Raw genomic sequence first — 22,721 nt, forward strand, 5'->3', positions numbered from 1 at the left:
TCAAACCCCAGCATCCATGGAAGCGCTCCCAGATCGAGCAGGTGTCCCATAGTGCTGTCTAGGTTGGATAAAACATAGTTTAACAAAACTTAGCAAATAAGTTTGAAAATAATTAACTGGATTCACAGTTTCAGTTCCAGAATCTCACATTTTCAGTCCCACGTACCAGTATTAGTCACCGCCTGCAAAGGCGATGAAAACTGTAGAAGAAAAAAGAAGAAGAAAACTCTAAAAGAGGCGGTGGGATTAGCTCAGGCATGTGGATGTTGGCAGCCACCAAACACACAACCTGCCGCTGTCACCCCTCCTGTGGTACCCACAGGGTCGGGCACCAGGAGCCTGCCGAGATCCGTGCCACGCTGCCTCAGACTCGCAGGCTGGCACCAAAGGTTTTGCATGCAGCGCTGTGTGGGCTTCACAGCAGAGGCCATTGCTGCTGTACCAAGTTTATATTCCTAGGATCCAGCTCGGAACCAGCATCAGCGCTGGGGCTGCAGTAACAACTTCTGCAGCTGCCAGAAGCCAACGCACCACGCGGCAGGGTTTGCTCTGAAAGCAGAGGCGGCCACGCAGGTTTCACAATGGGCAGCTCACTTCTGATAACAGCTAAGCTACTGAAGCGGGGTGGCTTTTTTATTTTTTAGAACCTCTTGGAACTATTAGGACTCATATATGTTTACTGGGGTGGTTAAAAAACCCACATGGTTTTCATGTGAAAGTTTGCTTTCAGAAATGTGTTTTGGTCAAAATTTAAATGCCTCCGATGGTTGGCATATAAATTTAGTAACGGAGATGATGATAAGGAGGTGCAGACTTGAAATAAGGTACCAAATTGTAACAGTAAGGGCAATTTAGGTCTCACACAAATTATCAAGGGGTGTAATAGATCACTGGATATTTTTAAAAATTAAGGTTAGATTTCTTCTAGAATAGGCACTAGCGGCAGCCAAATCAGAAATTCATTTAGGGGACTCTTACGGCCGCTGTACGCAGTATTCATGCTGTAGCGCCGCGGATGCTTCCCGCTGCTCCGCGCGTAAGCGAGCCTCCTTCGGCGGGGGACGGGAGCGCCCAGCGCCGGCCGCGGCAGGGCAGCCCCCCACGCTCACAGCGTGCCCGTGGCATCTCCGCGGCACCGCCAGGGCCCTTCTCGCCACCGGCGGCCCGGTTCGCTTCCACAAGATCTAACGCCTCCGCACCTTTCGGCAACGGGCATTCACCCGGCAAGCGCAGGGAAGGCTGCGGGGGAGCGCGGAGCTCCGCTCTTCCGCGGGCGCGCCCCGCCGCCCCCCGCGGCTCCCGCCACTGCCCGGTAAGGCGCAGAGCTCTCCTCTTTCTCACGCACCGGATCCGTTACCGGACGGACAGAAGGACAAATAAAAACCGGCCGCAGAGAGGCAGCGCCCCCCCCGCCCCGCCCCGCCCCGGGGCCGCCGGGCGGGAGAGGAAAAAGCGGCGCCATCTCCCCGTCGGGGAATCGAACCCCGGTCTCCCGCGTGACAGGCGGGGATACTCACCACTATACTAACGAGGAGCGGGAACACCTCCCCCAAGCTCATTCTTTGAGCGACCCTCCCGCACACCCCGCCCGCCCCCTCACGGAGCGTGTTAACTGTCCCGCTGTCGCTCTTCCACTGACGCCCTCGCAGGGGCCGCCGGTTTTCTCTCCTGTCCCTCTACTGCTTTTGCTGCAGGTCACTGTGGTTGCTCTGGCTGTAACAATCCAACCCCGGCAGCACAGAGAGGCTGCTCAAAATACCGGGGTAGCGCCTGTGCGCCCTGCCTCGGCCTTTCTCAGGTGTGCAAGCTCTGCTCACGCCACCTCGGGCAAGAGCTGAGACCGTTTCAACTGAAAGAGCACTCACCGCAAAGCTTCCTGTAAGGGCCAAGCTCGGGCTTCGATACTTACAAACACACACACGCACACATATATATGCATATTATGTCTATAGGATATACACTTTAAAGAACACGTAAGCTCAGCTCCAATACTTCCTGCAGCAAAGTCCAGAATCACTGCTCTGTTGGTATCAAAGCAAGTCATGAGGTTGCATTTACGTATGTAAGAACATGACGCTGTATCGCATCCACTTCTGTGGAAGCGGCATGTCAGAGTCTGAGTTAAGATCCATCTCTAACAGCAAAAAGTCAGAAAAAAAATATTTTTTTTTGGTGAAGATTCAGAAACTTTTCTCTCCCCATCCAAACTGCTGCCAATTCTGGAAAACTAGGAAATACACACTGAGAATACAGGGAAAACTTGACAGAAGAGACTTCACTTCCAGATTTCACAAGAGCTGAAGAAGTTAAAGGAAAACATAGAATCATAGAATCATTTGGGTTGGAAAAGACCTTTAAGATCATCAAGTCCAACTGTAAACCCAACACGTCCAAGTCGACCGCTAAACCATGTCCCTAAGCACCACATCTACATGATACAAAACCACATGGGGTGAGCATCTAGTGTCACTGTCATGGGCTACAGGTAAGAGGGGACTCCCACCCATCCTGATCAATCGTATCCAGCTGTAGGTAGGGGAAATCACCATGCTGAGGCAGTGCCTGTAGAGCCATGGGTGGGAAATGAGCCGTTATTTTTGTGTCAAGATTAATTTTGGGTTTCTTAGTTGATAGAGAGGAAATGGACACAGAGCCAAGGCGCAACCACAGCCAGTGAACTGTCACCAAGCAGCTTAAAATTAATACTACATTAATTTCCCAGGCTGGAACATGCTGTGGAGTGTTTTGTAACCGTATCTGTGTGCTAAGGGAGCCTCACACATACTGCAATATTTGCCTAAAGCTCCTCTCTTGGTCTGGCAGCGGAGCTGTTTGCACTGGCAACTCTCTGCCCCCCTTCCCCATGCAAGGTCCCAGTACGAGGGAGAAGAGCAGCTGAAAACGGAGAACTTGAAATCACACACCTTTTATGAGATTCCCAGAGGTCCCGTTCTCACCTCATCAGAGCAAAGAGCAGCAGTATTTGGTGTGAAAGATGCTTATAACATCTACAATACATTCCTGGTGGAAGCTGGAACTGATTTTTTAAAACTGTTCCAAAGCAGAACTTTATATCTATTTGTCTGTAGGTTTTTTTACTCTATCCTTCTCCATGTCGTCAGTTTTCCTGTGGTAGCAGAATCAAACCCTAATCCTCAAAGGACATGAGAACTGCAGGACTGAAGCGTTGTCCTGTCTCATGCAGGTCTCAGTTTGAGTTGACAAACAAATACCCATAAAATGCCAGAGATAGCTGGGGCATTAACTCAGAGGCAGTAACAGATTAATTGAGAAAAGCTGAAACAGCTACGGCCTCCAGCTGTCAGCTCGACACCTCGTGCAAATGATGGCTAAAGAGGCTGGAAGGCTTCTGAACTGATCCTATTTATAAGTTTGTAAGCGAAAGGTCTCACGCTGTAGAAATTCATCACCTTTCCCAATAGATTGGAAACTGATGTTAAGCCTCAGCCTAGTGCAGGACCTCTGGCCAGAAGGCCCTGCCTGTGAGTCACCCACATCAACACGTGTGAGAAATGAATTTGGGAAGGGCAGGTGGGTAACGTAAAGCAGACTGGTTTCCAGAGGATGGTGAATGGTGGCTCTCTTAAAAACTGGCTGCCATTAAATACCCCAAACTGAAAGATGAATCAATTGCAATTTTAAAATAAATAAATTTAATGGCCAGAAAAGAGATCAGGTTATTAGATGTTGAACACTTTGCAATTCCCCTGGTACCAACTTACAAAGTACGGAGTCTTACTGACCATGGGGGTTTTTATTTGTTTGGGTTGTGGCTTTTTCCTCCTTTACCCTTTCCAGTAAGAACAGCTGTGCTCTACTCCTGGGGTATTTGTGCACACCACCAGCTCAGCAATGCGCTTTTCATGAAAGGTAAATCCTTTACTAAAGTCTCTGCTTAACCAGGGGACAAATGAGTAACAGCAACATACTTGGTGGAAAGAAGGAAAAGAGGCATCCACAAACAGGTTTGTGTTGTCCAGCCCCAGCCACGTCAGAAGTCCTAGAGCTGGCTTCAAAACAGCAATTCGGCGTTCCCCATACCCTGCATGCAGATCTCCAACGGTGACCTGAAAAGTCTTTCTTAAGAAGTAATGCCTTTTCACTTAGTTTTAAATTACTGATGTAAACCCTTGTACTTCCTACACGTTCCCTAGGAAATTGTATCGTCTGCTATCAAATGACATCAGCAGCTCTCCACAGAAAGCGAACCAGACCAAAGCCTGTGATATAAATGTACATGAACAGGTTACGTCAGAGACAACTCGATAATTTGCGTATCTGGACACATCTGGGTTATGCAAGACTCACAACCTTTTACACATTTAATACAGTCCCTTCAGAAAAGTGAGAACACTATATTACTCACAGGTTGCAGGCTGATCTCCAAGCTAATAAACAGCCATAAACCTGTAGATCTTGGTTAAGATTTTAAAACAGATTCATCCATTGCAGAGTGTTCCTTAAGTGAAGTCCATGGAAATTAAATGCAGGACTGAGCAAAGCCTCTCAACTTCCCCTAGAAGGGAGACGCTGAAACAAAACGTTCTTTCTAGTAAGAAAAGTTACAGACAGGTAGGTGATAGGACTGCTAGGGATTCTCCCGGAAAGAGGTATATCTACCCAAAATGAGAAGTACAGAATGCTCTGGTTCCTGGTGTCCTGAGCTGACTGTTAGGGAGACATGGCCTCTGGCAGGACCTTGCCAGGGAATTCAAGTGAAGTGATAAGCTATAATAAATTGATCACAACAGAAAAGTCATAAGGGGCTATAAACTCAAAACAACGTCAAATACTGCAGATGACATCAGTTCTGGAGTTAACAGCTAGTACTGCTTCCAGGTCAATGACACTGACTTAGAGTACTTTTTAAAAGAGCAAACAACTTGCTGCAGCCAGTGACACCTCCCTCCTACATCTCTAATGCCACCGATTTGGGTATTAGCTCTTTGCATTTACTGTGTGAAGCACCTCTCCTTGCATTCCCTTGCTAGCAACACCTGCTCCCTTGCTGCTTCCAGGCTTGCATTCCTCTGCTGCCACCAGTCTGTGATAATCAGTCTCCAGCCAAAACTCAGGGCCGTTCACCTTGATACCACTCACCCCAGTATACCAGTCTCCTTCAACAGAATCACCCCATTTGGTTTGTTAAGCCCCGTGGTCCCCAGTAACAAGAGACACAGAAGAGGCTACAGTAGGTGGTACCTTCTTTGCCTCAGGTTCTCGCTTCTAAGGTTTGCCCTCAGGAGCAGAAGTGGTGGGAGCGAGGCATTCCCCACTGGAGAGGAAAACAGTAAAGGAGCCCTGGAGCTGGCTGGCCACACGTGATGCCATGGGACCAGACAGGCTCTGTCTGAGGGCAGGGATGGAGCTGACCACTGGTAGGTCATGGCCACCAAGGAAGGTTCCTGATGGCGGAAGGCAGGCAAATGTCACACCCATCCTCAGGAAGGTGTATGTGGGGTAGTACAGGCTGGCCAGCCTCACCCCAGTGCCCAGGAAGGCTACAGAACAAGTCTTACAGGAAGACGCATCCAGGCACACAAAGCACAAGAGTGATTAGGAACAGCATGGCGTTACCAAGGGCAGATTGTGCCTGACCGACCTGATAGCTTTCTGTGATGACTGGCTCTGTAGCTAATGGAGGAGCATCGGATGATGTTTATCCTGACTTTAGCCAGGCCTTTGCCATCATCTCTCATAGTTAACTTAGAGCCAAATTGGTGAAACACAGAGTAAATAGGTGGACAATAGGGTAGATGGAAAATTGGCTGAACAACCAAACTCACAGGGCTATGACAAGCAGTACAAAAACCACTCAAATTTTAATTTGCAAGTAATTTCTGAGGTGCTTACTCTGCCTTAACATCACACAAGCTGCAGGCCCTTTACCTTTCAGAATGCGCGGAGTCTGGAGTTTGGCTATGAATCTTCACTCTTTGTATTTCTTCCCCCTCAGTTGATGGAACGTATTTCATCATCTGCTTGAAATACGCTGTCATTTTGGATCTCTCTTCTGTTCAGGTTTCATCATGCAAAAATCTGCTAGAACACTTCCCCTACTCATTGCTCAATGTGTAAGCTGTTTGAGGGCAAAAAAAGGTATGTAAATCTCCTTTATAATTATGTGAAGAAAAACAATGCAGAACGCTGCAATAAACCATGCCCAAAAGCTTCTCCCAACCAACACTGCTCAGCCAGAATCTAAAGGGTTGAGAGGATGAAGTGTTCATACACCACGGAGGTATCTGTCCCCATGTTAGAGATTTGCCAAGTTGCTCATTAACTCAAGCCTGTTTCCGAGACCTTAAGCACTCTCAGCGCACACATTTCCTTTCTACATGACACAGCTTTATGGCCTTCCCACGAAAGGCACCTTCAGGAACTGAAAAGCTTTGTTGTGTCCTATGGAAGAGAAATTTTTACCTACAGAAAAGTTGATACTGCTTCTTCTGTAACTGCTTATGACCCTGCCGTAACAGAGCTACTCTCATCATTTCCCTTCCTGCACCCAGCTTCCAGGGCCCACACTAGCAGTCTGGGCCAGCCACAGCGTTACTGCAGCCTCCTGGAGGCAATTTGCCCCGTGACCCTGTAAGGTTACAAAGGAGCCACCATCACCAAATTAACTCTCTCGACTCCATACTTACAGGTTGCATAAAAATTCTCTCCCCGTCCTGCCTGCGGACACGGAGCAACACCGATTGCTCTGTAGCCCTAACAATGCACCTCCCTGAGGCAGAGATGCTCATGGTACAGCAGACGCCGTGCCGAGTCCCCAGGGAGCGGTGCTCTGTCTGCTCCCTCCAGACTGGAAACAGGAGAACGTGGTTGACCACCCCGGTACCTTCCACGTGCTGTGCACAAGGCGACTGCTACTACTTTTTTGTGCTGTAGCCTGAAATGGCAGAAAGTAGATATACCTATTGGACACCTGTTGATGGACAGAAATGCCTTTAGAGCAGGGGGGGGTTCACTCTGGGACAAAAGACAAACTTCATTTTTAATCTATAGTTCTAAAAAGAGGGAAGTTACAAGGATTAGTAAATTAGAGGTTTGCATTTCTGAGTCCAATAAAAATTCAAATACTGCTGGCCGAAGTGTCTTACAGTAAGAGGAAATCATTTGTTTCATACAAACTTTTTTTTTTTAAATCGGATCCACAGATAAGATAGAACTAAATGAAGCTCACACAGCTTACCCTGTCCCCTGAGCTTGCACACAGGCTGCACCAGGCAGCAGTTAAGGACCCCAGCTGAAATGCAAAGCAGCTTCCACAAAAGGCTACTACAGTTCACTCAAAGAAAGAAAATACATTTCTGCATTAAAAAAAATGGCAAACCAAACAAATCAACACCCCATATACTTGTCAAGGAGCTTGTATTTCTTACAAGCTCATTTGCCCTCGGTAAGAAGAATCACTGTGGTACAGAGCTCCTCTTTGCCAGACTCGATAGAGATACAACACAGAATGGAATTTTCAGGGTTTCATTTTTGGCAGTTTAAAGCAAAGATTTGTAGTTTGAATGGCTAAAATATTTGTACAGTGCACGCTGAAGAACAGTCTCTGACACAGCAAGCTTGTCACAAGATGCATTGCCAGCATGCTGTTGTGGCACAGACTTCATTCCTGACAACTTCTTGCCCGTTAGGCATTCAGTCAGAACAACTTCAGGACAACGTAGTTTGGCTTTTCCAAAACATAAGCAAAGAACAATTCCAACAGAGGAGGAATTGCAGTTTATATATAACATGCAGTTTATACATGAAGTATTTTATTCAACAGGAAAATATGACTCTGAGTCACCTGTGTGCATGAACCAGCATGTGCTCTCAAGTTAATTTGGAAGGCAAAAGCTTACAGTAGCTTCACAGCATGCCTTCTACTTCAAGACTGCAAAACTAACTTTCTTTAGGACATCAAATGTTTTTAAAAACAGGACCTGACTCTAAGAACTGCGAAGTATAGGCTTTTATTAAAGGAAGAAAAGAGCATGAAAGCCATACCAGTCATGTTTCCTTAGTATAAAACGTTCCGCAACAACCCCCAGTACCAAGTATCACAGCGAGTTATGATGCTGAAGGAAAAAAACACACTCAGAAATCCCTCCCCCAAAACCCACAAAGGTAGGCAAACAATGAACAATCTCAAATTATTTATTAGGAAAAGACAAAGTACTGTTTCAACATTCATACAGAACAAATGGTAATAAAACCAGAAAATAAACTGCAAAAAGTAGGCCTGTCACAGAGGAGTTGGGTTATGACAAAGTAAATTAAATCCAAATTTCATTCATGCAAACAAGCAGTAAAGAATTATTTACAGTTTTGATGGGATGAATTACCACATTGGCCGTATTTGGGCCCCAATCAAATTATTCAGTGACATATTAAAGGGATCTAATCTGTACATTCAATAACGAGAATCTATAAGAAAAATAATTTAAACAATTTACAAGAGCTGTATTACAGATGGCATAAAGGTATCATTTACAAGAGCTGTATTAACAGGTGACACAAAGGTATTAGTCAGTAATTTATGAATAAAAATTTGTAGCACATATTTTTACATCACATCTTCAGTGTCTGAACAGTAAACAAGAAAGTGGAGACATAACATGAGTGCAATGTAATAGAATAAGGCAACTTAACCAAATGGCTCTTCGGAGAACTTCCATCTTACAGGGGTTTACAATTGATAAATTCGCCTGTCCGTTTTGCTAACTAACTAAAACAAATATTTGAAGACAGCAGTTCATGATTAGAAGGCCTGCATATGACGAGACAGTAGATGGAAAATTAAATACTCGTTTCTTAAAATGCCAAAACTCAGAAACGTAAAGTGTGGATTATCAAAACCCCTCTGTATCCTATCTCTATAACATCAACACGCTAATTGTCATGTTCTAGATGTCGTAATTTAATAGGTCTCAAAATACTAATTCACTAGTCTTATAATTAAATTCTTTTGTAATGCACGATCTGAAACTAACATACCTCCTCCCAAAGCTTGTATTTACAATGTTCTTAAATCGATGCTAGAATTGTGAAATGCTAGCAATTTGTAGCAAAGATTAGCAACTGATATACCATATTCCAGTTTATTTTATAGGCAAGACTAATTAACACATTTAGCTTTTAAAATTATTTTAAATGGGTATTTTTGCATTTTCAACAACTTCCCCAAATGCTTACAGTAATGGCTGATTTTCTTGAAGTTTTAGCAGAGAACAAATGCCTATCGTGTTCTACTTGATACTACTTGTTTAACAGCTACAATGACAAAACAAGATGAAGGATAAGACTGAAATCCAGCAATGAAAAGTCATCCGTATCATAATGCACAATGGGAATGTTATGGGCCTTACCGAAAGCAGCACAGGAAGCCAAATCTGCCAATGACTTGCCACATTAACAAACACAGCCCACATACTCTTAAAAAAAAAAAAGGGGGGGGGGAAACTTGAAATAAGGCCAAAAATATTTGCAAGTGATAAATTTTAAGTCTGTCAAAAGGACCAGGCCATAAATATTTTATTTACAATTTCTATTTAGAATCTTTATTTTCAACAAATGATTTAGCACCAGCAGGAATATGCAAAGTAGCATTACTGTGTTCCCCCGGCAGACGACCTCGAGGCCAAATCTTGCTCATTAGTTTAAAACAGTCCCCATTTAAGAGAATCATCTACTCAAGTACCTGAAGTGAGCAGGATTTGGCACTCAGTTATGCAAACCTAGACTGCTCAAACATATTCCATTAGCATATTAATAATTACAAATATATTACAGCATCTTTTGAGATGTTTTCAGAAAGTGTGTTTTAAAGAATACTTAATATGCTTTACATGTGTGAAGTAAACAAAACTAATAAAACAGGCTTCTTTGCAGACTTGTTTTAAACTTAACGAATTAGTAATTTTATCACAGATGACAGAATACTGGCAAGGTACTTTGGAGTATATCGGTAAAACTTAAAAGAATGTAAGCAGGGAATTATCCTTCTATACTGTGATAAAGCATTTTTTATCTCCCATGGTCATGTCTGAGGACTTAATTCACCCATTTTATCCACGATGATTGTTAAGTCTGCCCCCTCTCGCTGTGCGTTAATGGGAAATGGAAAAAATATAGCAACCAAAACAGTAACTGTATGTGTCAAGTGTGTCCTAGCTCTGCACTGTGACCTACAGGTCTTGGTCAATTACTTCTAATCTGACCCACAGATTTTTGTTTACTTTTTAACCTAAGCAAAGCTCTATTGCATATTACACATTTTTTAAGCCTAGATACTCCAAAAAAAGGATGTAGAAAGCCCTGTCGCTAGGAAAACACTAATCTCGTTACGTGTACAAATGGACTGAGGATAAAAAGCTGACCACAACTAGCTCAACAGAACTGCATCAACCTTCATCTCTGTTCTGAACTCAGCTAAGCTGTTTCCTCAGGATTATAGCCATCTAGTATCCAGAATGTGAATAGCAAAAGTGATATTTAAAAATAGGTTGAATGTAAATTTAGGCATTAACATAAGTTAATGACCGAATGCATAAGACACCATCTAGTCTTTAAGCAGCACAGATTTGCTCTAGATAAAAGACACTTTAGCTAGTTCCCACTGTTAAAATCCCAGTTATTCTGAAACATTTAGAAATGAGAAGTTATTGCAACTTATCTGGAAGTAGGTATTTCCTGAAGACCTATACTGGACAGAGACAAAGAGTTAGTATTACAACCCTTAAGGGCAATATAATCACCTTGCATATATACTACCAACAACTCAAATGCAAGTAGGAATCTCGCAGTACTACTGAAGGAGTATTTAATACGTTACGAGAAGCCAGAACTGAACTTTTGTTCTTAGTATACAGGCTGAGTGTAAGTGGGACAGCATGGTCTCATATTCTTTCCACACCGTAACTCTCAAATTATGAATGGAGGTGTTGGTAGAACCACACAGGTGCTTGCTTGCAGAACACTACAGAGAGAGAGGGAAAGATCTTCAAAAGGCAGGTCAGACATCTGAACACCCTTTGAAAGTCTGGACCAAACTCTAAGACAGTGTATCGTGCTGCTTCTCTCCGAACTGTTAAATTTATTGAGGCTTTAGTAAAAGAATGAAAAAAGTCTTTATACTTAAACCTCTGCTAGCTTCAGTAAAGAACACTGAGGATGTGTTCATTTCAGCTTGCTAAATATTCGAAGTGTATTGTAGAAGTTCCCTTCTCGTTCAAATTGCAGTTACCCTAGTAGAACTAGAAAGGTGAAAGTGGTTAAGTTTAATAGCCATACCAACTTGGAATAGCTTCATCTAAAAATGAACTTCTTTGGCCAGAAATAATCCGTACTTATCTGACTAAAAACCTGAATGATTTTTAGAGAGATACTGATACAATAAAACTGTGCGTAATACTTAAAAAGACCAAGCTGGAGGGATGAGACCAAGAAATGCAAAAGCATTATCCCAAGATAAAGGCTACAGGGATAGGAAGCCAGAAACCCGATGCTGTTTTCCTGGCATCTCTAGCTACACCGGATTGAAGGGATCATCTCCATGGCCTATAAAATTATCTGCCATTTCTCTGGTAAGCAACACTGGTCAGGAAACCTCCTGGATAAAGTCCCAGTACCAGCAAAATTGGCATTATATGAAAAAATTAAAAGGCACTCACATGGCTGATTGAGCTGAAAACGATTAGACATTCAAAATGAGCTTTACATTTTACTTTAGAAGAGGAAATATCACACAGCTTTCCTCTAGAGAAGTGGTTCCACTTGAGATGACGACAGTAGCCCTGAGAAAACCCCAAATTTTCTCTATTGTAGTTCATCACATTGAATCAATTCACTCTAAAGCCGCTTCAACCAGTTAGCTTTAAGGAAAAGAAATGGCAAGGGTAAAAGTAAAACCAGAGAAGATCAGGAAAAAGCAAGTTACTTCAGTGATTTGTATAAAAGAAACAAGCCTTTTCAACCTATTTCGAAGAGAATCTAGATGAAAAGACTTTAAGGCTTACCTTGCAACTATTTGCGATGCCTAGCATTTCTACTGGTGGTAGAGTCAATCTTTGGAGACTCCAGTAACAAGTTCTAAGTTGAGAGAAAATGAGATGAAACCCAAAGATGTGGCTTAAATACCAGACCCCTGGGCTTTACAGTAGGGCTTGAAAACTTCTCTGCTTGCTCTTGTAATGAAGTAACAATTGTGCTGATAAAACTAGCAAAAGGAAGCCAATTTTTTTAGAAGCTCAAGGGAAGGAAAATAGAGGTAGGGCATACTTTTTGATTCTCACAGTAGTTTCTATACAGTACAGCTATTCAAGAATTACTCCATTAATTTATTCTGTAACTCTGTACAATTTACTTTAAAAATGTATCTTAGGTCATATTAATTTCAAATGGTTTAAATTAACCATGGTCATTAGGCAATCATCTTCTACATGTGCTTCTGGTTAAATATACAAGTAACTTCTAACTACTGCTTCAAGAGCAGCTCTCTTTCAGTATCAGAAAATGAGAAGTGAAGTAGCAATAAATACGGTCTACAGGAACCATTTCTAATCAAGCTGTAGTATGTGTCTTAAAGTACTTCACTTTGCAAGAAAAATACGCATTTTGTTTGCAAAATTTTTAGGAGGCTGTCAAAACATTCAGAAAATTAAGTTTTTACAAAGTTTTATAACCAAATAAAGGTTACTTTCTATAGTCAATCGTAACTTAAAAGGAACAGTATACAGCATTTATAAAGACATTCTATAAAACCCATATTCACTTATTTTCTGAAATGCTCTGATTTAGCATTAGATCAGTTGAACTGTAAGTGTAATTTTTGTTTAGTTTTTTATGCCTAAAATGAAACATCAAAGCAAGCACAATGGAAATGTAGTATGAGTACCAGGAAAAGCAACAACAAATGAACTGCATTTGTGATTGGCATTGGGCTTAATGAATTGGCTACTCTAAGTTATTGTACTCTTAAAGGACCACAGAATTTTTGTTAAAAAAGACAAACATATGATGTTAGTATGGGGCTCTGGATTTTAAGAAAAGAAAGAGAAGACTGAAAATAGCACATAGAGGTTTCTAACACACTAGGTGGATGTGTCTGTGAATACAACACAGCCATGCTGTGGAATACTTGAGCAATCAGTTTTAAAAATACCTTAAAACCCAAGACATGAACATGTCCTACTCTGGTTGCTCCTCATGCACTTATAGGAAATCTTTAACACTAAAATGATATCATAAAATTGGGTAGCTCTTTAGTCCACAGAGAGTCATATAGCTAACGACTGTATAATACTCTTACTAGTTTAAGATCTCATGTCCTGGCTTCAGGACTAAACTTACTACAATAATCACAACTGTAAATTTTAAAAGAATACAGAAAAACCCAAAGATCAGTTCCAGAGTACGGATTTTATCCCAAGGCCACAATTTGATGAATGGTTCCATACTGCAAGCACACTAAATATTGGTCCGTTTGGTGATGCAATACAAACTCTGATGCTGTCCTCAACTTTCAAAAACAAACTTCCAAATCCAAAAGCAAGCTAACAACCTTTCATTTTCAACACCTAATTAGATTCTGATCAACTCTTATAAAATTAAGGAGAAATCACATTTTCAAATTAGTAGGATGGGGCAGAAATTTTCCAAACCTCCACAGAAATGAGCCAAAGCATCAGAATTGTGAGGTCCCATATTTAGTCTATTTTATAAGGATTTCTTAAATTCTCTCAGGCTTTGTGGTACCTTTACAAATAATGATGCATGATGTCAGAATTTATAAAAGAGACCAAGAAAACCCCCAAAAACCAGAAGGCATTTTGGAAGTCACATCCTCTCCCCCCCCACCCCAACCCCAAAAACCTGCCTTCATTAATCATTAAATCCTTTTCCAAATCCAAAGACAGAGGGGATCTTCCCAAAATACCAGCTGCATCTTCAAATAAATGAAGAGGGCATGTGAGTATCTTCACAAAAACATTCAAAACATCAACTGCTTAATCTGCTGCTTTGGCTGATTTTTTGTGTTTCTATTCTTCCCACTGAAAATTAAAGCATTAATATTATCTCCATTACATATAAAAATAAAATAATTACTATTCTTACTGTGGGAAGCAATTGTCTACAGTTCCCTCATCTTGTAGGTAGTACCTTACTGTTTTAAAAGTTGTTTTCTGTAAGTACACATGGGAAATTGTGCTCATGATGTAGTATAACTAATGAAAATATTTTTTCATTCATCAATTGTATACAAAACTGATGGGCCTAAAGCCTCAGGAATAAACCTGCATTATTTTCACACGGAGCACTGAAAGGTTTGGCATTCCTTCTTCTGGAAGCTTGTTTTCAGAGAATGTATTGCCTATTAAAAGTTCAATACTGGCTACATGTACCAAAGAACATAAACAATATCCCCAAACAGTTCACTTTTCAATGCCCAACAGAATGAAAATCCCTTCCTTATAATGGCGATATTCAGTAGCTAATCACTTCTTAAAAACAGTTAAAGAAAATCTGCTATTTTCTTGTCCCCTCCCCAGATTTAGTTCCCATTGCCATAAACAAGTGTCATCCAGGTGGAAAATAGTTCAGTGTAGTGACATCTGGTATCTCAACTGAAATTTGGCAGCCCAAGAAGAGCACCAACAGCTCCAAAGTACCCCTGTTCAAAACAACAAAAGAAATATTTCAGGTGCAAGTAGGGTATTAAATTCTGCACTAATCACATTTCAACAACAACAAGCATCTGGTGGACCAATGCTACAGAAAGAACACCATACACTTTAAATATATAATCTTTAATAATAATTTTTTAAAGCTTTGCGAAACAAACATTTAATCCTTCTTATCTAGCTTAACTTTAGGAGGTTTCACCCCAAGCCTCCCCATACACTGCAGGACTTCTAAGACATGTATCGGTGACTCCCAAAGCATGGAAATTAGGTTTGGTTTGTTTTTCCTAGAGGAGCTGCATATTTTGGTTGCCAAAGGATCTTCAATGTCCATAGCAACACTATTCCTAAGGTACAAGTCAAAAATTTCTTAAACTAACTGCACCTCACATTTTTAAAGAATTATGTCCAAGCTTCAACACCATTTTTTTGGACTGTATACTTACCTGCATACAAAGAACCACGTTCTCCTGTTGGATTACTTTTCCCCTCTGGGGAAGCAAGATGTTCCCCCTCCCTCTAACTATAAAATAGAGAAGTGTTTGGAATCTACACTTGACCAAATGCAAGAATTTAAAATTTATCCAAGAAAAATCTGAAGAGGGTAGAACTAACAAGGAACCATTCTGCTATTACTGCAGACCGTAGCACCAAGACAGACTATTGTCAGTCTCAGGATAAGCAATAAAGGAAAAAAGTTGTGAGAATCAACTGAAGGGGAATAGATGTAATGCTGTAATATTTGCAGACCAACAAATTGAGGAGAAAAATTGCTAGCCCACTGCCAAGAAGCTACAAGTCTCCCAACTGCTGCATCTGTAATTAATACTGGTTGCCTATATTTTAACCAAAACAGGTCAACTCTCTCAGCATTACATACTGATCTAGATTGCAGAAGCTGATCAAAGTTAGTTCAAAGTTAGATCAAACTAACCTGCAAAAGCAGGTTAGTCTCAGAGCATAAAATCACTACAACAACTTTAAGGTGTATCTGTGGTGGTATGAAAGCAGTCCTTGTTAAAAGCAGTCTCGACTTTCAGGATGTTGCTCAAGCTCATTTGAGAACAATATAAGTATTTCAAAGGCCCATGCTTTAGATCTCTCTGTAATCTTTTGAAATACAATCCTTACTATTGTTTCCACCCAAAACCAAGGAAAGACTGTTGAACCTTAGTGCAGACCTTAACATTTTCTTGTCCCTCTCCAAAGATCTATAGCGTGAACTGAGATACCCCAAAGTGACCTGAGATACCCCAAAGTGACTGAAGTACTTCCCTGGCAGAGAGTGCTGTCCCCAGAGAACCAATACAGTACGACAAACCTCCTCTTATTTTCAGTGTTTACTGAGTACTTGGTGACTCAGGATATCACACATGACAGCTACTCAATACATGCATTTTTGATTTTATGGTAATACATACAGATAAATGAACCACAGCATACCTCATGTTCAAGGAACAAGGCCTTCAGCTGGCCTTTTGACCAGTAATCCAGTGCATATGCAAGAAGCTTCATTGACAAAGTATTCACACGTAAAAAATTGCCAACAAACACAACTCTGTTTATTTTCTAAAAAGAAGAGAAAAAACAGCAAAGGATTAAGTCTTTTCACTGTTTAACACAGCTTTGAAAAATTAAGCTATGAAAGAACTGACTGTCTCGAGCAAGGGAAAAAACCCGCAAACAAAAAAACAACAAACAAACAACCCACAATTAAAACATGGTTCTGAAATTTAAAACACAGCACACTTGGGGAAAAACCGTGCAACCCTCAAGAATTAAAGGACTTAATTTACAGAGAAGTAGCATTTGTGTTTCAAATTAAGTGAGCATTTTCAGTAATTAAGCCAAAGAAACAGCCCAGCTAAAAGTGAAATTAAATGAAAAATACTTATATTTGGTAGAGAAGACTCAATGCCTTCATAGCCCTGTACAATGCTGCTTGATCCATATGCAACAAGGCAGCACTGTAAAGAAGCCGAAGACAGTAAGACATAACAGATGTTCCTTTCCTCTTCAGACCTCAATGTACCTCAGCATAACATTAGACTAAGACTTAAATGCTAGAAGTGAGCTGTGAATTTTAATCAAGTCAAATGTAAAAAAGTGAAAATCATTTAATTTTCCTCATTCACTGAAATAAATCCAACATTTAAGTGGAAGCAACATTAAACACTGGTTTAACGATATGAGAGCAAGAACCAAAGAAAATTTGTGTTAGTGCTTAACACAGTGCTTAAATAAGCACTTAATTATGTTAGATGAATACTCGTATCCAAGTTGTTACAAAAACTAGTATGACAATTCAACGTGTAGCTAAATGACTAACATGCAATTGTTTTTCACCATCTTCATTAGTTCACAGTGAAGACAAAGTAAACACGCTGTTAAGGCACCCAAACATAATTCTGCTCTATAGCAGGAAGCCAAAATAATTAAATCCATTTTATCTTTATACATCAGTTCAAGATATTAGTTTGTGTATCCCTATTAACCTTATGATTTGTAGTTCTGTGACATAGTTGGAATTAGACCAAAAAAACCCTTGGAATAAAGCTAATTTGTGCAGTTTATGAGTTCTGATTTGTAGTCATTTACCCTCACCCTTAAATATAAATTGCATACATTTGACTTAGGCTATTAGTATGTACTTTCAACTTCACCCTCATTTTAACTCTTTTGTTATCAAGCTTTGCCATAAAGCAAAAAAGCCAACATTAACTTAATACCCACAAAATTGACTTTCTTCTCCAAGACAGACATGAGAGAAAGACAGAGAAGGAAACTGAGGGAGAACTTGCAATATTAAGAACAGAAAAATATATTAGTCTGGCTCCTAAGCAAACTTGAAAAACTCCTTGCAGCTAACAAGGTTGTTGATATTTCTGAGATTATTATGTCCACAGATTTTAAGCAGAGCTCTAAATACAGTTACCCTTAGTCTTCTCTAAGAAAGCTGTTACTAAACCTCACTTTATCCAAAGTTTGTTGATAATGAATGAGGAGATCCCTGGTGCTCAGACACCCGTATCTTCTATGCCTCAATTCAGTATTCTTCCATAGGTTCGACTCTCCATGCTAATCATATTGAAACTGAATGCATACTGGTTCTGTTAGAGCAGAGCTTTGAGAAATAGAAGATGGCAGGAAACCGTCTCTGTATCAACCAGTAAGAAGAGAGATGTCAAAACAATTTGAAGTCTCAAGAGTTGGTAAAAATTAAAAATAATGCTTAACTAGAAACAAGGCTTTCTACGAGCTACTTCAGCTTGAAGAAACTGCTGGAGGCCATCAGGTCCTACGCACTGCTCAAAGCATGTCTTTCAGCAACTTAAATGTTGAAGTTGCTCAAGTCACATTTTGAAACTCTCCAAGGACACAGAGTCCACAGTCTCTCTCTGAGTCCATGTTTCAGGGCTTAACCACTCTCATTGTGAACATCTTTTTCCCCTTATACCAATCAGAATTCCCTTTGCTACAAGTTGCATCCATTGCTTCCTGTGCTTCTGCTGTGCACGGCTGTACCTGGCAGTGTCTTCCCTGTAACCCTCTCTAGATAGTGACAATGATTCCAGGCTTCAGCTTCTTCTTCAGGCTTAACCCGGATCCCTCAGTGTCTCCTCATACGTTAGGTGCTCCAGGGCAGGGCCCTGTCTTGGTAACCTGTCCGTTAGACTTGTTCTAGTTTGTCTTTTGTCTAGCTTCTCTTTCGGTGATGGTGGTGGTTGGAGAAGAGAGGGAAAGAGGTCATGCCCAAAGTATCACCTCCTCTGACCTGCTGGCTATGTCCTTGCTAATGCATCTCAGTACAAGGTCAGCCCTCACCACTGCACATATACACTGCTGATTTGTGTTCAGTTCAGCTTGTCTACCAGCACCCTCCTCTCTTCTGCAATGCTACTCCCTAGCCAGTCTGTATCCCACCTTTTGTTTTTGCTGTGAGGATGCTACCCTGGAAGATCAACAAGCTATTCTGGGCTCCTTATGCCATTGGGACAACCTCCCACAAGATCTTACTTCCTAAATAATCCCCCCCCAAACCAGAATCCTGTTCAACTTAAGTCCATCTAGAGTCTCCATTCTGCTACGTGCCTTCTTCACTTTCCTCAGGATCTTAAACTTTACTATTTCAAGGCTGTCACTGAAATCCCTGACCAGTTCTTGACTCATGAACAGCAAGTCCAGCACCATGCTTGCTTAGTCAGCCTGCCTAGCACCTGCGTCAAAAAATTGTCCCCAGCACACTGAGAAGCATGGATCGCTTGTGATCTGCCATGTTACCCTTCCAATAGAGGTCGGGATAGTCCCTCATGAGAACCAGGACTTACAGGTCCTCTTGTATCCCATGCCGCATGTGTTTCTGTACAGAGACTTAAATTGGGCCCACAATCATCCTGTTTTCGCAAGGGGACTTCAAGTCCTTTCATCACAACATCCTGTGCTCCCCTGCTCCTTCACTTTTCTGCAGACTTCGGGCTCCATTCCCTAAGAAAGCTAGCTTGAAGCCCTCCTCTTCAGGATACCCTCCCCATTGGCAAAGATATCCTTGTCCCACTTCTCCAAAGACAGTCAAAATATTCTGAACCAATTCCTAGTTCTTTAATACTACATGAATTTCTTCGTTTCATTTCAGAACATACTAAAAGGTTTAAAATGATACATCATTTTAGCAGTCATTTAAGCTGAAACCAAATAATAGACCTATAGATAGATCATTCCCTTGTCAGAAGTTTTTACCTCATTTACTGCACACATCCGGGCAATAGACCCAATGTTATTGGTGATGGTGACCAATATGGCTCTTGCAAGATCTTCTTTACTAACAGACTCTCTCTTCTCTTTGTAGATCATATTCCCAAAACTAGAACAGGAAAAATTTCCATTAAGTACAAAGTGATTCATGTGCATTTGAAGTCATTTCAGAATGTAACTTTTACACTATAACAGAAATTAAGTCTCATGTTTGTTCTTAAGGAGCTCCCTTTTTAAGCCTGTATTAAATACAGCAATTTGACAACTGACACTACAACATGTGTATTTATTCCTTCACAGGAAACAGTCAATCTTGTTACAATAATGACCCCCAACAAAATATTTTTGTTTAGATTGTTGACTTCCATGAAGAAACATCTACAGCAAAATGTAGTCTTATTCTTAGGCAAGACTACTCTGCAAATCTAGTCGTTGTAAATTAAGTCAATGCCTAAGTCTGACTGGTGAATCCTCCAACTCCTCATGCTTGCTTCCTCACTCATAGTACCTATCCAATCCTCTATTCTCAAAGTAGAAGTAAACTAGAGATGAGTTGAATGGTTTTATGATAGAACACAATCCTCTGAAATAGAAAAACAGCCAATAGACTGCAATTTAGGTGGTATAAATGAAGAGTTCTAGATTAGAAGGGCATTTCCATTACTATACACAGTAGATCATTTCTTACAAATTATAAAAAAGAAAAAACAAGACAAGAATACATAGTTATGTATGATATTTTACCACTAAGGACTCTGTGCCATATCTAAGTCAGTTCAGTGAGCTAGAATCCTGATTATTCTAAAACTAAAATAGTCATTAAAGATACTAAGGGTTTTAAAAAGTAAATGAGAACAAAAAGTACCTATATACAGAGAGAGTTAAGATGTATTGACTAAAAGTGTAAGGTTTGCACATATTAAAACCTCTCAGCATACGCTCTCTCAAGACTCTTGGCCTCAGCTGGCTGGAGAGGGAGAAGAATCAAGTTACTGTGAATTAAGACCTCTTACTACCGAATTAGAGCAAAGATTTCATAGAATCACAGAATAGTTTGGGTTGGAAGGGACCTCTAAAGGTCATCTAGTCCAGCCCCCCGGCAACAAGCAGGGGCATCTTCAAACTAGATCAGGTTGCTCAGAGCCCCGTCCAGCCTGACCTGGAATGTTTCCAGGGATGGGGCATCCACCACCTCTCGGGGCAACCTGGGCCAGTGCTTCACCACCCTCAGCGTAAAAAATTTCTTCCTAACATCTAGTCTAAATCTACCCCCCTTTAGTTTAAAGCCATTCCCCCTTGTCCTGTTGCAACAGGCCCTGCTAAAAAGTCTGCCCCCATCTTTTTTATAAGCCCCCTTTAAGTACTGATAGGCTGCAAGAAGGTCTCCCTGAAGCCTTCCATTCTCTGGGCTGAACAACCCCAACGCTCTCAGCCTTTCTTCATAGGAGAGGTGTTCCATCCCCCTGATCATTGTCATAGCCCTCTTCTGGACCCGCTCCAACAGGTCCGTGTCTTTCCTGTGCTGAGGGCTCCAGAGCTGGACGCAGTACTCCAGGTGGGGTCTCAGCAGAGTAGAGAGGCAGAATCCCCTCCCTCGACCTGCTGGCCACGCTGCTTTGGATGCAGACCAGGATACGATTGGCCTTGTGGGCTGCGAGCGCACAGTGCTGGCTCATGTCCAGCTTTTCATCCACCAGTACCCCCAAGTCCTTCTCGGCAGGGCTGCTCTCAATCCCTTCACCCCCCAGCCTGTAGTGATACTGGGGGTTGCCCCAAATGAGAGTTTAATGAACTCTCTTAGGTACATATTAGTTGCACTCCCAAAGTTTATTCTTCTTACATTTCTTAAGGGTAGAGAAGCTGTAACATCACCAATAATCTTCCCCAATGGAAATAAAACTTGCAGCTATGACAAAAATCCTCTGTCATTGGCAGTAAAATACATTCATTCTCATGGTGCAAACTGTTTGTGTTCAACAGCCTTCGTAAGTGAGAAAAGTAGTTAAAACATTATGCCAGGTGCCTGTACTGACAACCAAAAAAAGCAAGAGTCTTTAAAAAAAAAAAAAGAAGAGATACTGCTGTAAGAGCAACACAAATGACGTCTTCCACTCACCTTCCCTCTGGACAATGGCCCTACTAAAAGATTCTAGGAAGTCAGAAAGTAATGGCTTTGTTTTTCCTCTGCAGTTTGTTCTTGCCACTCCTGTGATCACCTCACATTCTCTCCGACTCATGTAATGCTGTATATGACATACCAAGTGAGGTTTCTTCAATACCTTGCTAGAAGGTGCCTGCAGTTGCATGTGGCTTTAAATCTTCAGGAAAACTGAGTATATATACTTTTAGGATAAAAACGTAACTTGATTACAGTATAAGTTTGCAAAAAGCAGTTTTCTCTGTATTAATAGTTTAAGCCTTGTTTTTGAAGCTCCCCCAAACCAGCAGAAGAACCAACAAAAAGATCTCTTGCTTACCTGGATGCTACAGCCCATCCTGGCAAGCCAAATCTTTCATAGTCTCCTCCATAAATATCTCGAACCAGCTTGTCAGCGTGTGTGCTGTCTCCTTTGGATGCCATTTCCAGAGCTTCTTCAAAACTTTCACAGCCCGTCAACAAACTGCATAAACCAAGAAAGGTCCCTCCACCTAGACTAAGAAGAAAGAAAACTAGTTGCTTTTAAATAGTACCTCCTCACATCAAAGATTCTTATGTCTGACTAACAAAATAAACAAATAAAGCCCTCCACCTTAGATACCAAGCTGACTGCTTTCTTGCTCAAGGTTCACTACGCAAACAGCTGTCAATCAATTTAAGATTTATATAAGTCACTTACAAGAAGCTAACCATACAGCAAGAGCTAACAAAGAGTTATAAACTCTCAAAATGTAAGCTGGAAGACTTAATCAGAGACAAACTCCCTAAATACACACATCATGCCACTGATTTTGATTCTTGATCATTTACTGTAAAACATGTGCGGACATACTTATTCTTACGGAGCAAGAGAAACACAGGTTCACTGGACACATTATCAAAACTTAAGACAAAACCTGTAAAACTCTTGCTACGGAGCACTTCTAGCACTCATCGATTGATAAATAAGATACTAGCTAAATCTGCTCAATAACAGAACTATGGGAATGGGCTTCAATGAATGCAGCTGTAAATTAAAGATAAAATACTTTTCCATACTACAGAGTGAGGGAAAGGATAGGTGTGGGGAGTCAGGGAGAGGAACCACTTTGAAAACAGAAAGCTCATTGTTC

The 22,721-nt window shown here is 41.2% G+C and overlaps 1 protein-coding gene and 1 non-coding gene across 2 annotated transcripts in view; both read right to left on the minus strand.

The window, feature by feature from the left end:
* Positions 1-1,462: 1,462 nt before the first annotated feature.
* TRNAD-GUC (transfer RNA aspartic acid (anticodon GUC)) lies at positions 1,463-1,534 on the minus strand. Its single transcript has one exon. It is a non-coding gene; the product is annotated as a tRNA-Asp (tRNA).
* A 6,625-nt stretch (positions 1,535-8,159) lies between these two features.
* The window catches only part of PANK3 (pantothenate kinase 3), a 30,936-nt gene continuing 16,374 nt past the window's right edge, over positions 8,160-22,721 (minus strand). The window contains exons 4-7 of the mRNA XM_076349725.1: positions 21,929-22,105; positions 19,437-19,560; positions 16,143-16,268; positions 8,160-14,689 (exon numbers count right to left, since the gene is read on the minus strand). Coding sequence (XP_076205840.1) covers positions 14,639-14,689; positions 16,143-16,268; positions 19,437-19,560; positions 21,929-22,105 — 478 coding nt within the window. The 3' untranslated portion in view covers positions 8,160-14,638. The remainder of the gene's footprint in view (positions 14,690-16,142; positions 16,269-19,436; positions 19,561-21,928; positions 22,106-22,721) is intronic.

The sequence above is a fragment of the Aptenodytes patagonicus genome, chromosome 12 (genome assembly GCF_965638725.1).
Source record: "Aptenodytes patagonicus chromosome 12, bAptPat1.pri.cur, whole genome shotgun sequence".
In the NCBI taxonomy this organism is placed as follows: domain Eukaryota; kingdom Metazoa; phylum Chordata; class Aves; order Sphenisciformes; family Spheniscidae; genus Aptenodytes; species Aptenodytes patagonicus.